This window comes from Furipterus horrens, unplaced genomic scaffold (assembly GCF_987537825.1).
Source record: "Furipterus horrens unplaced genomic scaffold, mFurHor1.1.pri manual_scaffold_11, whole genome shotgun sequence".
Classification (NCBI taxonomy): Eukaryota; Metazoa; Chordata; class Mammalia; order Chiroptera; family Furipteridae; genus Furipterus; species Furipterus horrens.
Window position 1 is genome coordinate 55,599,260 of NW_028327181.1, and position 13,727 is coordinate 55,612,986.

The 13,727-nt window shown below is 37.7% G+C and overlaps 1 protein-coding gene across 1 annotated transcript in view; it reads left to right on the plus strand.

Annotated features, from left to right (window-relative positions):
• The window catches only part of RABEP1 (rabaptin, RAB GTPase binding effector protein 1), an 80,819-nt gene that overhangs the window by 48,634 nt on the left and 18,458 nt on the right, over window positions 1-13,727 (plus strand). The window contains exons 8-11 of the mRNA XM_090292723.1: window positions 2,106-2,237; window positions 7,202-7,669; window positions 8,870-8,974; window positions 10,578-10,694. Of these exons, the coding sequence (XP_090148849.1) occupies window positions 2,106-2,237; window positions 7,202-7,669; window positions 8,870-8,974; window positions 10,578-10,694 (822 nt within the window). The remainder of the gene's footprint in view (window positions 1-2,105; window positions 2,238-7,201; window positions 7,670-8,869; window positions 8,975-10,577; window positions 10,695-13,727) is intronic.

The following is a 13,727-nucleotide window of genomic DNA, read 5'->3' on the forward strand; positions in this document are numbered from 1 at the left end:
CTCTAAAAGCCTCATTAGAAGGTGACAGGGTGGGGATGGAGAGGCTGAGCGACAGGTGAAGGGAGATGTCTAGAGTGCTGCATACCCAAGATTCTGTTTGCTTCTTATGATTTAAAAGAGTATTTAAATTACTTGAGTAATATACAAATATATTCTTATGTTAAAAATATTTTGTTTTTAAGTACAAAGTAAAATTATAAATATAAAGTGATAAAGTGAAAAAAGTGTCCCTTGATACCTCCCATACCTCCCTTCCCAGAAGTAACCACTTTTTAAGTCAAGGGTAGTCAGTTTGGAAGGTAGTCTTCTGGACCATTTCTATGTATTTATTAGTGTATGTTTAGGAAATTTTTTTTTAATACAACTGGTATCATAGTTTATTCTCTAACTTATTTTTCTCATAGCGTTATCTGGGATATATTTTCACATCAGAGATCTGTCTGCTGTTAGCTAGTAGCATAGATATGCTCTAATTGACTTAACCCTTCTCCTTGCAGTGGGCATGTGTGTGTCACTTTAAACAGTGTTGCAGCTGATGCCCTAAACCCTGTTGTGTGTGTGTGTTCAGTTATTCCCCCAGGATGGTTATGTAGAAGCTTTTTAAGGTATTATTAGAAATATTTTAGATTACCTTATATGACTTAGGTTAGATTTTGTTTTTCAGAAGTTTCATTCTTTTTAATTTTCTTTTCTGTTTCTTAATTCTGACTTGTTCATTTTGAATGTAGACAGTCAACCTAAGTATTCAGATTCTAAAGTAAAGATCTAATCATGCCCTTACTGTAGCCCATTAAAAGTCTTACTTCCTATAATTGGTCACTTAAAGCCCTTATTAAAATTTATTGAGCTTTGCCTTGGCTAGTGTGTCTCAATGGACTGAATGTCGGCCTACGAACCGAAAGGTTTCTGGTTTGATTTCTGGGTAGGTACCTGGGTTGTGGGCCAGGTCCCCAGTTGGGGGCGTGCAAGAGGCAACCAGTCCATGTTTCTCTCACACATTGGTGTGTCCCTCCCTCTCCTCTCTCTAAAAATAAATAAATAAAATCTTTCAAAAAAAAAAAAAAAAGGAAAGAAATATTGAGTTTTCCCCTGGCTGGGTAGCTCAGTTGGTTAGAGCATTGTCCTGATACGCCGAGGTTGTGGATTAAGTCCCTGGTCAAGGCACATACAAGAGTCAGTCAATGAATGCATGAATAGGTGGAACAACAAATTGTTGTTTCTCTTTCTAAAATTAATAACATTTTTAAAATTACCAAAAAACACCAGTAATACTATCCAAATGAAGTGGGGACCAATGGCAGATCTGAGGTTTGAGCCAGTCTCTGATTCCAGAGTCTAGGCACATAACCATCACCACCCTTCCACCCACCTCATTCCTCGTGTGCTGACCTCTTTTCATTCACATCAGAGTATTCAGTGTGGTGTCACATGGCTGCCGGTGCCCTGTACCTGCTTCCTTTCTCCCTGGAACCCTTGCTTGTCTCCTCTCGCAAAATTGGCATCTTATTGATTCTTCAAGATTCAGCTAAAGTGTTACTTTCTGGGGTCCGCTTGTCTAGCGCTCTCATGTGAAATCAGTCATTTTAAAAAAGCATACTTGTGTAGTATTGTGATTGTGTGTGTGTCCTTTGCACTAGGCATTAAAGGCGTCTTACCCCTCTTTGTCGGGTGAATGATTTCACCCACTTCAGTCATTCCTTTTGTATTTCATATGAATTTGTACATCTTTCTAATGGATAAGTAGTAACTTTTTCCTATTTGTTTTCTACAATAATGTGAAGGAATGTTCTATGTAGATTTTCTTTCTTGGATGATTTGAAGAAGAGGGGGTGGTTTGCTTTCTTTTGTTTGCCTTTTACATGATATACTTTCTGGAAGCTGTTTCATGATCTATTTTTTTTCTAGGGCTCATACTTTGTGCCTATAGTATTAAAACATTTTTTTTACGACCAGATACCCTCACATGTGATTACAAAACAAATAAGCTTAAGTGTCCAGCATTCTCTCATCATAAAGTTCTTGTTGTTTTTTGTTTGTTTGTTTTGAGTGGTATCATAAATACAGATTACTCGTGTAATATATGTATTTTTCTTCCTAACTTTCAGGAAGAAGATGAACAACAAAGACTTAATAAGAGAAAGGACCACAAAAAAACAGATGTGGAGGAAGAAGTAAAACTACCAGTAGTGTGTGCTTTAACTCATGAAGAATCTTCAGCCCAGTTATCAAATGAAGAGGTATGGCGAATTTGTAATTAAAATAATTATATACCATTTTAGCTTCTCCTATGATAATCAATTACATTGTTCATATGGGAAGTGTATGACTACTTGTTGAAAATTAGTAAAATGATAATATTTACTTGCAGTCATTTTTATGGTGTTATAAGTAGTACTATATGAAACATGTTGCAGTTTCTCTCACAGTCTCTGAAATAATTAGATGTTATTTTATCCAGTGGTTCCAAAAGTAGAACATTAGGAGAAATCTTTAATATCTGCATAATCTTCTTTTATATGTGTAGTTAATGTTGCTAATACTTTGAGCTTTTTGTTTAAAAGAGATTATCTAAAGTATTGAAACACTTAACTCCTATAGCATATATTAAGTATTAACTAGTATTAGGCCTTAAGCCCTGAGAATAGTAGGTGCGGTTTGGCAGATTGTGATGGGGCAGCGTAGAACATTTCAGGTGTTGGGAGTGGGTAGAGCAGAGAGACCTGGAGGTGGGAAGTGTGTGGTGGTGTTCCTATGGCTCCATTACCTCTAGTCCCCACTGTGGCAAGGGCCTCCTCATCAGGTTTCCTGTCTCAGCCTGTCCCATTCCACTCCTCCCCCAGTGCTGCTGTCAGATTTATTTTTCTTACGGGCAGCTGCAGTCAGGCCACACCCCTGCTCAGAAGCTACCACTGACTCCCGTTGCTTACGTAATTAAGTACAAATTCCTCACTCAGACCGTTCATAATATGCATTCGGTTTTATCTTGTACTGCATTCCCCTCCTTGCATGTCGGTTTCTTCACTTGGAATGCTTATTGCCCTCTGCCTTTCTGAGTATTGAAATCCTTCCATTTATTCTTCAAGACTCATGTTGGTATCTCCTTTTCAATAACGGAAATGCCCCTCTTTGTCTTTAGGATAAACAATTTAAAAAGGTCCCTAGCTTGGGATATAAGGACCTTCACAATTGAAAGACCCTTCATCCTTACTGTGCTATCCATTTCATCACAGCCAGATCTTTCTACTTACTGTCATTGTTCATATGCCTTGTTTTTACTGTCCCTGCTATTTAAAATTTCATACTCTCCTCTCCCTATCTCCTTTCTCAGCTTGGTAAGTCAGTTTCAGTTAAATTCGAGGTATCACTTTCGGAGGTATCATGTTTCTGTTTATTTCACAGATTTACTCTGAGCCATGTATAATCTTCCTGTTGGCTTATATTTCCATGTTTATGGATTGTTTGACATTAAAAAAAAAGTTGAAAAAATCCTAGTGGACATTGAAAAGTATGATGTAATTGTTTTTTTGCATTCTTTGTTTTGGATCATACACTGAAGACCACTTGCCCTGATTCTCTGTGTATTTTTTTTTAATAGTTAGATTCCCAGGAGAATGTCTCAACTTTTGGCACTGCCAAATATTATGTGGTTTTTTGTGTGTCCAGAAATGTTTGAAAAAGTTTCAAACTTTTCCAGAAATATTTTAGCAGGAAAATAGGAAAAGGGAGATTTTTGTGATTTGCAATGAAGCCTTTTCTTATTTTGATTCTGTCTTAACAGATCTATGATATATTGTGTATAACTTTATTTCCTGACATTCAAAATATTTTTTAGCCCTGGCTGGTGTGGCTCAGTGTATTGAGTGCTGGTCTGCGAACCAAAGGGTCACGGGTTCGATTCCCAGTCAGGGCACATGCCTGGGTTGTGGGCCAGATCCCCAGTTGGGGGCACATGAGACAACCACACATTGATATTTCTATCTTATTTCTCCTTCCCTTCCCTTCTCTCTAAAAATAAATAAGATCTTTAAAAAATATATCTTTTAGACTTTCAGATCTTATATTTTACGTATTTGTTTTGTGTTGAGAATCATGACAATTTATTTTAGCCTGTTGGTTTAAAGTTAATATAGAATGCTTTGGAAACTTAGATTTATTGATAAAAAACATTTAAATTTGTAAGACCTCATATCTTCTTTAACTTGATGCTTAGAATATGCATTTTGCACTACAAAGGTAATGTGTGTTCATTATGTACATTATGGAAAATACAGGAAGGTATATAAAATAAAAATAACTGGTAGGTAATTCTACTGCCCAGAGATAACTACCAATAATATTTTGGTATGAACCTCTCCTTTCCCTCTTTAAATTTTTATTTCCAAAGTTAACGTGGATGTGTTTCTATTTGCACTTTTTAAACATAATCCAATTGTAACTCTACATAATCTTTTATGTATCATTTTCCCCCACTTAAGTGTGTTTTTAAAGGCTCTGACACATCAGTAAATGTTTTCTTCAAAAATGATATTTAATGGCTGACGTATTTCAGCATGTAAATGTACAATAATTCTTTAATCTCATACTAATTGGTTTGCGTCCATGTTTTAAATTGTCCAGGTGACTGGGTGATGACATGGAGAGGTCAGTGCCAGTGAAAGAAAAGTTTAATATATTCACAGCCCTCTTAGAAATGAGAGTCATGACCACCATGCAGAACCACATGGAGAAGAACCAGAGTTGGTCATGAGACAGAACAGGAGCAAGGGGAGAGCATGGGCTATAGCCATTATTGGGGTTTTTGAGGAAAACAGAAAGCAGGGCAGGGTAAACAGCGTAAGATTGGCCAGTTTGAATAATTTCAGTGGCTTTGGGGTAGGGTTAATACTGGCTTGGTGTGTAAGAGATAAAGGAATTAGTTGGGGATATGGACTCAGGATTGGTTGATTTGTATTTAAAAGGCGTGTTTGTAGGCAAGTTGTTCATTCTAGGTATTAGCTGGCTTGGGAGGGGCAGTCTCTCCCTGACTAGCAAGGTCCCAAAATGTCAAAAATACTGCAAAATGTAGAAAATAAAAACAACAACACTGTTTACACACTAATATATATAGTCAAGTTGGTTCCATTTTTATTAGTATAAAATTTTTCATTATTAAAAATGCCATAATGCTGTTATATATAATTCTTCCTTGTACAAAAATTATTATGGAGTTATCTGATTGCTTCTTTAGTATAAGCTCTTGGGGAAAGAACTGCTGAGTTTGAGGATACAAACATTTTTAAGGTATTAGAACATATTGTTGAATCATCTTTTGGAAACCTAACAGTTTACACTTCCTGTAGAAGTGTTCCTTATGCTGTTACCGTCATGGTAGTGTGGTGTTTTTAAATTGGCCATCACAACTTTTCTGCCCCTGGCCCCTTCCCTCTTTGTGTTATAGCAGCATTGTATACGGTAGCACTAGCTGTTAGGCTCTTTTATAAGTTCACAGAATGGGTTCCCAATTTTTATTAGGATACTTCTTTGGGACCTTTGCCATAGCTAGTTTAATATATACTGGATTTGTGTTCCTTAGTCATCTGAATTTCACAGATGGAAACATTTTTAAAAAGAAAAAAATGGAGAAATTAACATTGAAAGTTGTCAACTATTTTATGTAATACCAAGTAATGATATAAATATATTTTTTAAACATTAAAAAAAATTTGTAGCCCTGGCTTGTGTGGCTCAGTGGATTGTGTGCCGGCCTGTGAACTGAAAGGTCACTGGTTCGATTCCCAGTCAGGGCACATTCCTGGGGTGCAGGTCAGGTCCCCACTTGTGGGGGCATGCAAGAGGCAACTCGAGGTTTCTCTTCCTCTTTCTCCCTCCCTTCCCCTCTCTAAAAATAAATAAAATCTTTAAAAAAAATATTGTATTCCACAGTCTTTTCTAGTTCATAAAAGGAAAGGTATTTAACCACAAAAAGTAGAGAGACTGTTATCTTAAAGTCTGGTACTTTAAGTTCAGTATATTTAGTTTCAAGAAAAACTTGCTGTATTTTCCTTGTTTTCTGATCCTGCATTGGCTGTACAAATCCATCACAGAATGGCACTGGTATGCTTTCAGACTTTGAGAATGTGCTGCACCACCTTTAAAAAAAAAAACTGAGGTGAAATTTACATAATATAAAATAAACCACTTTAAGTGCAGTAGTAGACAAAACATTTTTTAAAAGGAAAGAAAATAGTAAAGGGCAGTGGCATTTAGTACACTTATACTGTTATGCAACTGTCACCTCTGTCTACCTTCAGAACATTTTCATCACCCCCAAAAGGATCCATTAAGAAGTCACTCCCCTTTCTCTTTTCCTCTCAGCCTCTGGCAACCACTAGTTTGTTTTCAGTCTCTATGGACTTACCTATTCTGGATGTTTCATATATTTGAAATCCAGCAATGTCTGTAACTTTTGTGTCTGGCTTCTTTCACTTATGTGTTAATTACACCTTGCTTGAAACTCGACTTCCAGCATTACCCTCGCTTCCCTTCTGCCACTCGGGCTGCTCCTTCCTCCATCGATCCCCAAAATGTGTTTCTCAGGGTTCTGCCCTTAACCTTCTTCTCATTCTACACACTCATCTTAGGTTTTTTGATTTGCTATTGTGAATTTAATTATCATTATACGATGGTTACTCCAGAATCTCTATCTAAAGACTTATATGTCCCTCTGTTGGGTGGACATCTGCACTTGGATATACAACAGGCATCTCATATTCAACATACTCAGCACTGAATTTCAGGAAATCTCTGACATCGTATGTGTGAACTAAATTCCTCTCCTTGAGCTACCAAAGCATTAAGTACATAGTTATAGCCTATCATTTTATTAAATATGATATTCTGATCGCCTGGTTGTTTATTTTTTCATGAAATTGTAAGCATCTTGAGGGCTGATATTGCTCACAGCTGTATCTTCAGTCACAGGATGCAAGTTGTATTTTGCTTATATCACAGATATAAGCTGTATCTTGCTCACAGTTGTATCCTGAGTGCCTGGTTTAGCGCTGAGCCTATAGAAGACAATAAATGTTTAATAAATACATGAAGGTAACACACTAATGATTATTATGTGTAATGTGTCAAAGTACTTTTAATATCTAGTAGTTTTCCTTTTTGAAAATGCAGAAAATTGTCTAATGTGACGATATATATTTTCACATTTCAGGAGCATTTAGATAGTACCCATGGTTCAGTCCATTCCTTAGATGCAGATTTACTGTTGCCATCTGGAGATCCATTCAGTAAATCGGACAATGACATGTTTAAAGAAGGACTCAGGAGAGCACAGTCTACGGACAGCTTGGGAACCTCAGGCTCACTGCAATCCAAAGCTTTAGGCTATAACTACAAAGCAAAATCTGCAGGGAACCTCGACGAGTCAGATTTTGGACCACTGGTAGGAGCAGATTCAGTGTCTGAGAACTTCGATACTGCCTCCCTTGGGTCGCTGCAGATGCCAAGTGGGTTTATGTTAACCAAAGATCAGGAGAGAGCAATCAAGGCAATGACGCCAGAACAAGAAGAGACGGCGTCTCTCCTCTCCAGTGTCACCCAGGGTATGGAAAGTGCTTATGTGTCTCCCAGTGGTTATCGCTTAGTCAGTGAGACCGAATGGAATCTCCTGCAGAAAGAGGTGAGTTCTTTTCTTTCCTCTTGATCACTTTGAGCGATACGGGGTAACTTGGGGATTCAGTGTTCATTTAGAAGATAGCTCCTGGAGTAAGTACATGCACATGATTCTAGCAGGTGGGTGTTAACTCGTTGGGTCTGACCCTTGTCATAGTCTGCTCTAGTTATTCAGGTGGTTATGACAGAGAAGGAGCTAACTAGCTAATTGCAGTGACTGTGAACTTCTCTACCCTGAAGTCACACCTCTGAAGCTGGAGGAGTCTTCCTGAGTAGCATAGCTAAGTTAAAGTAGCCTGACCTTGGTTTGTGTTGCAGTTTCTATAGCCTCAGTGTATTCCAGCATTCCTACTTTTTCATCTTTCCTTGAGATCTAAAGTGCAAATGCTTGTCAGCAGTTGATGCTGAGAGTGAATTTAAGGAGAGGGTGGAAAATATGAAAGAGAAAAAAAGGCAACATCCAGTGAGGTTAATTTTCCTCCTAATAGTGTTTGCAATTCAAAAGTAAGATAGGAGATAAAAAATAAATACTTGCATAGTGCTTTACAGATTACAAATCATACCTCATCTCTTTGAGCTTCTTGGTAATAATGAGACAGTCGGGACATGATTGTCTCCAGTTCACAGATGAAGAAATTAGCTCAAAGGTCAAATGAATTGCTTAAGTTTCCTCTTTGACTTAGCAGTAAAACCTGGGGTAGAATCCAGGTTTTCTGACTTGCAGTGCTTTCCTTTACCCAGGGCTACTTCTCTTTTAAAGAAGCTGTTAATCAGTAAGTAGAACAGCTTATTAAGCCTGAAGGAAACTGTTCTCTAACCTGCAAGAAGGTGCTAATTAATAGTTTCATACCAGCTTTGTAATTGGAGCAGGTGAAATGGTTAATTGGCACTGGTTCCTCCTCCCATCCCCTTCCCTGGTTGGGTATAAATTGGGAGTGCCACGGTGTTGTACCTTTTTCTTGCTTTGTGTTTTCCTCAAATATGGTGTTTGGTGGCACTTAGTCTCTTGGTGGTAAAGTTGTGTCCCTTGTTTCCCTATCATACTTGTATTAGAGCTTGTGACTTTAGAATCCAGCCCTATATTGTAACTTACTGCCTTAAGTCCCTGAAGAAACTGTTTACTCCGTGTTCTACTTTGAGTGACATAGGTAAGACTGTGCATGTGCTCCTCAAATTTGTAACGTGGAATTATTTTGGTGTCCTTCAGGTACATAATGCTGGAAATAAACTTGGTAGACGTTGTGATATGTGTTCCAATTATGAAAAACAGTTACAAGGGATTCAGATTCAGGAGGCTGAAACAAGAGAACAGGTGAGTTTCTTTGGGGTATGCCAAATTGGTGAACTGTAGTTTTCATTGAAGGTGCAGAATTAATTGCTTTTTTCCCCTCTGACTTGCTTTGTGAAGTGTGTCCATCTCATTAAATATGAAATAGTCTGGTACGTGCAGTGTCAGTTACAGCTCCAGTGGGAGCACTAGGGCCTCTTCGCCTCATTAGCTTGCCCAGCACCACACGGGCAGCTCGGTTCTTTCAGAAGCACTGGTGCATCTTCCCCCCCAACCTGCCCCTTCTGCCTGGGGCCTAAAAATGACGGTGTCGTGAGTGTGTGCGCGTGGGAAATGCATTATGATGTGGAGATTTAGGGAGATGAGAGGTTGACTATTAAACACTTAATTGAATTTTATATTAATCAGTATTTGGAATCTTGCTTATAGCGTACTTCTTGTCATAAATGTGCTGAATAGATCAGGTTAATTTACAGGGTCACAGAAATTAAGATTAGGTTGATCGGGTATGCTGAAATTGAAAAGTACCTTTTACAGACAGTCCTAAATAATGGGCTCCTTGATAACATTTAGGAAATAACGTGGAATTTTGTGAGAGGAGGCTTGTGAAAGTATGTGTAAAGAAAAGATTTTTTCTTCTTATATTTTCTGATTGTTCTTTGTTGTGAAGATTGTTCCCTTAGTCTTCAAAATAAGTTTAAGTGTATTAGAATGATAGTTTAATATTTTCAGATGTCATTGGCATTGATTTCCTGCATCTATGCGTGCTTCAACTGTTGCTCGGCATTTTGCTGAATCCTGGGTCCAGGTGAAGGTAGAACGTAATACTTACTGCCCATAAAGGGCTTTCAGGGCTGCCAGCCAAACTGTCTCGTCAGTATAGTTTGTGCCTGAGATGTACACAGAACTAGAGGAGGGACAGGGGCATCTCACTTAATTTTGGGCTCAGCTGAGTAACGCTTGTGGGTAACACTTGAGTTAAATTTCTTTTGGAGCTGGATTAAAATTAATTTGGAAAAGAAGTGGGGAAAGGCTGTTTAAGGAGAGGAAAGATGTACAAAAGAGCAGAGTTATGAAGGAAAATGATATGTTCTAGGAAGTATGAACAGGTCATGTCGCTGGACAAAAGGTGTGTGTGCCTATGTATGATAAAATAACGGGTGAGGGAGCTACAGGGGGATAGTTGTGATGGGATCACTGAGACAGGGGTGATGATTGAAGGGATTTAATTTTTACCCTGAAGACTTTAGGAGACACTTAGGGATTTTAAGTACTGAAATGGTAATATTATTAGGAGAAGAAATGTATGGAGTTAGTGTGGATTGTAGGTAGGAGACAGGATATACTAGAGTCAGAGAGTCAGTGTAGCCCAGAGGACAGAGAAGGAAAAGCAGACATTTAAAATGAGATAATGTATGTGAAAAGTGATTTGTTAACAGGAAGCTAAGTATAGTCATTAAATTAGGTCATTTATCTCTTTTTTCTTTCCCTTGAATTGACAAATCTAAGATATTTTTCAGAGAAAGAAAAGATTAAATTTTTAAAAACAATTTTGGAGGTATGGATTTTTTTCAGTTTATAAAATAATTATGGTATTTCTTTCTAATTGACATTTAAAATTGCATAGGTGAAAAAACTACAGGGGATGCTAAGGCAAGCAAATGACCAGTTAGAGAAGACAATGAAAGACAAAAAGGAGCTAGAAGACTTCATAAAGCAGAGCACTGAAGATTCAAGTCATCAGGTAAACACAGGGTTTTAGAATGCGACCCGTGGGACGAAGACCGGGTTGTTGAAATTAAAACATTCTGAAGACATCATGTTTCTTTCTTGCCCTGAAGATTTGGCAGTTCTGTTTTTCTTCTTACTGTTTTCTTTTTCTCTGTGGTTTTACAAGATTAAAAAAAAGAACTTTAAAAATAATTGGTTAATGAATATTTGGAGGCTGAATCTCCTTTCCCCTTTGTTTTTTATTTGGTTTTTCTGATGCACAACAAATTTGCTGACAAGAAAGATACTAATTATATTCTTTTTTTAAAAAAGATTTTATTTATTTTTAGAGAGAAGGGAAGGGAGGGGGAGAAAGAGAGAGAGAGAGAGAGAGAGAGAGAAAGAGAAAGAGAAAGAAACATTAGTGTGTGGTTGCCTCTCATGTGCCCCCAACTGGGGACCTGGCCGGCAACCCAGTCCTATGTCCAGACCAGGAATCGAACCAGTGACACTTTGCGTCACAGGCCAGTGCTTAATCCACTGAGCCACACTAGCAAGGGCCAAAATGTATGTCAACTTTAGTAGATAACTAATGCCAGAAAGTTTTACAATGTGGTTGTATGAATTTATACTCTTACCAGCAATGTATGAGAAGAATTTCTGTGGGTCCACAGTCTTGACAAACTTCATTTTGTTTGTTATTTTAATTATAGCCATTTTAGTGGATGTATAATGGTATTTCACTGTGGCTTAGTTTGCATTTCTCTGATGACCATTGAGATTATTTAGCATCTTTCATGTTAACTGGCTATTGGGATATCATTTTGTGTGTGTGTGAGATTCCTTCTGAAGTTGTATGTTCACTTTTTCTATTAGCGTTGTGTTTCTTAAAATTTTTTTAAAGTTATTTTTCCAATATGTTAGGTGTTTCCATATAATCTTACTGGTGCCTTTTAGTGAGTTGTGTTGCAAATGTCTTTATTCAATATCTTGTTTTCATTATTTTAATGGTAGCATTTGATGAACAGAAGTTCTTTAGTTTAATGTAGTTACCTTTTCTTTATTCAGTTTTTTAAAGAATGTTTTCTTACATTGGGTTATGAAAATATTTTTATATATTTTATAAAAAATTTGTTGTTATATCCGCTCACTTATATATAAAATGTGTCTTGAAAGGACTTTTATGTATCTGCTGTAGATAAGGTTAAACTTTTCTGTCTTGTCTTTTTTTTTATAAGTCCATCAACAGAATGGTTTTTTTAAGTATATTTTATTGATTATGTTGTTGTAGTTGTCCCAGTTTTTTTCCCTTTGCTTCCCTTCGCCAGTATCCCCCTTCCCTAGAACCCCCTTTCCCTCCAGCAGTCCCACCCCCCTTAGTTCATGTCCATGGGTCACGCATATAAGTTCTTTGGCTTCATCCTTTCCTATACTATTCTTAACTTTCCCCTGTCTATTTTGTACCAACCGGTTATGCTTCTTAATCCCTGTACCATTTCCCCATTTCTCCCCTTTCCCCCTCCCAGCTGATAACCCTCCAAATGATCCTCAAACCTATGATTCTGTTCCTGTTATAGTTGTTTGCTTAGTTTGTTTTTGTTTTTATTTTTTAGATTCAGTTGTTGATAGTTGTGAGTTTGTTGTCATTTTTTTTTTAAATGTGTTTTATTTATTACAGTGTTACAGTTATCCCAATTTCCCTTCCCTCTGTTCCTCTCCACCTGGTGGTCCCCCTCCGTCCCCTTATCCCCCCCCCCTTTTAGTCCATGTCCATTGGTTGTGCATATAGTTCTTCTCAACCTCTCTGTCTATTCCATTCCCACCTACGATGTTTCTTAATTCCTATACCATCTCCCTCCCTCTCCCCCTTCCCCTTCCCTTCTGACCTCTCCCCAATATGCTCCCCATACCTATAGTTCTTTTTCCACTCTCATTGCCTATTTAGTTTGCCTTTGTTTCAATTCCCTAGCTTCTGTTGTTGTTTCCTGTGATGCAGTTTTCATTTTAGTGTTCATAGTTTTGATCCTCCTTTTTCTTCAGTAAGTCCCTTTAATATTTCATGGAATAAAGGCTTGGTGATGATGAACTCCTTTAGCTTTACCTTGTCTGGGAAGCACTTTATCTGCCCTTCCATTCCAAATGATAGCTTTGCTGCATAGAGTAATCTTGGTTGTAGGTCCTTGCTTTTCGTCACTTTGAATTCTTCTTGCCAGTCCCTTCTTGCCTGCAAAGTTTCTTTTGAGAAATTAGCTTATAGTCTTATAGGCACCCCTTTGTAGGTAACTCTCTACTTTTCTCTTGCTGCTTGTAAGGTTCTCTCTTTATTTTTAGTCATTGTCATTTTAATTATGATGTGTCTTGGTGTGGTCCTCTTTGGGTCTAGCTTCTTTGGGACTCTCAGCATCTCTTCCACTATTCAAAACACTCTGCAAAATCCTTTATTGGAATTGCCATCAGCTGCCCCATTATATTTTTTGGAATCTTATCAATGGTCTGAAATCTCTTTCAAAGGTGATTTTAATTTAGGGAAAAGCCAGAAGTCTCAGGGCACCAAATCTGGGCTGTAGAGGTGCTGAGTCACCTGGGTGATTTGATGTTTTGCCAAAAAACTTTGCACAAGATGTGATACATGAGCAGGCACATTGCCATGATGAAGCTGCCAATCACCAGTTGCCCATCACTGCAGCCGTTTTTATCATATTGTATCTCTCAACTGACGACGAACATTGAGGTGGCACTCCTTATTAATTGTTTGGTCTGGAAGGGCATTCTCGTGATGGACACCTTCCCAATCAGAAAACACAGTTAATATAGTCTTGATCTTGCTGCAACTTTTTTTTTCAAAGTCCCAGAATTTCCTTTAATAGGTATGATTGATAAGATTATAAACTACATATTAGTAATCACATTTATATTATTTTCAATAAATTGATTGAGCAACAGATGCCCTATTAATAGAAAGTCCAGAACCAGAAATTTCTTCTTTCTCCTCAACAACCCCAAATTGTCTCAAAACAAATTGATTGGTCCACATGGTATCTCTGTCTCTTGGTGCCACTGGGATCTT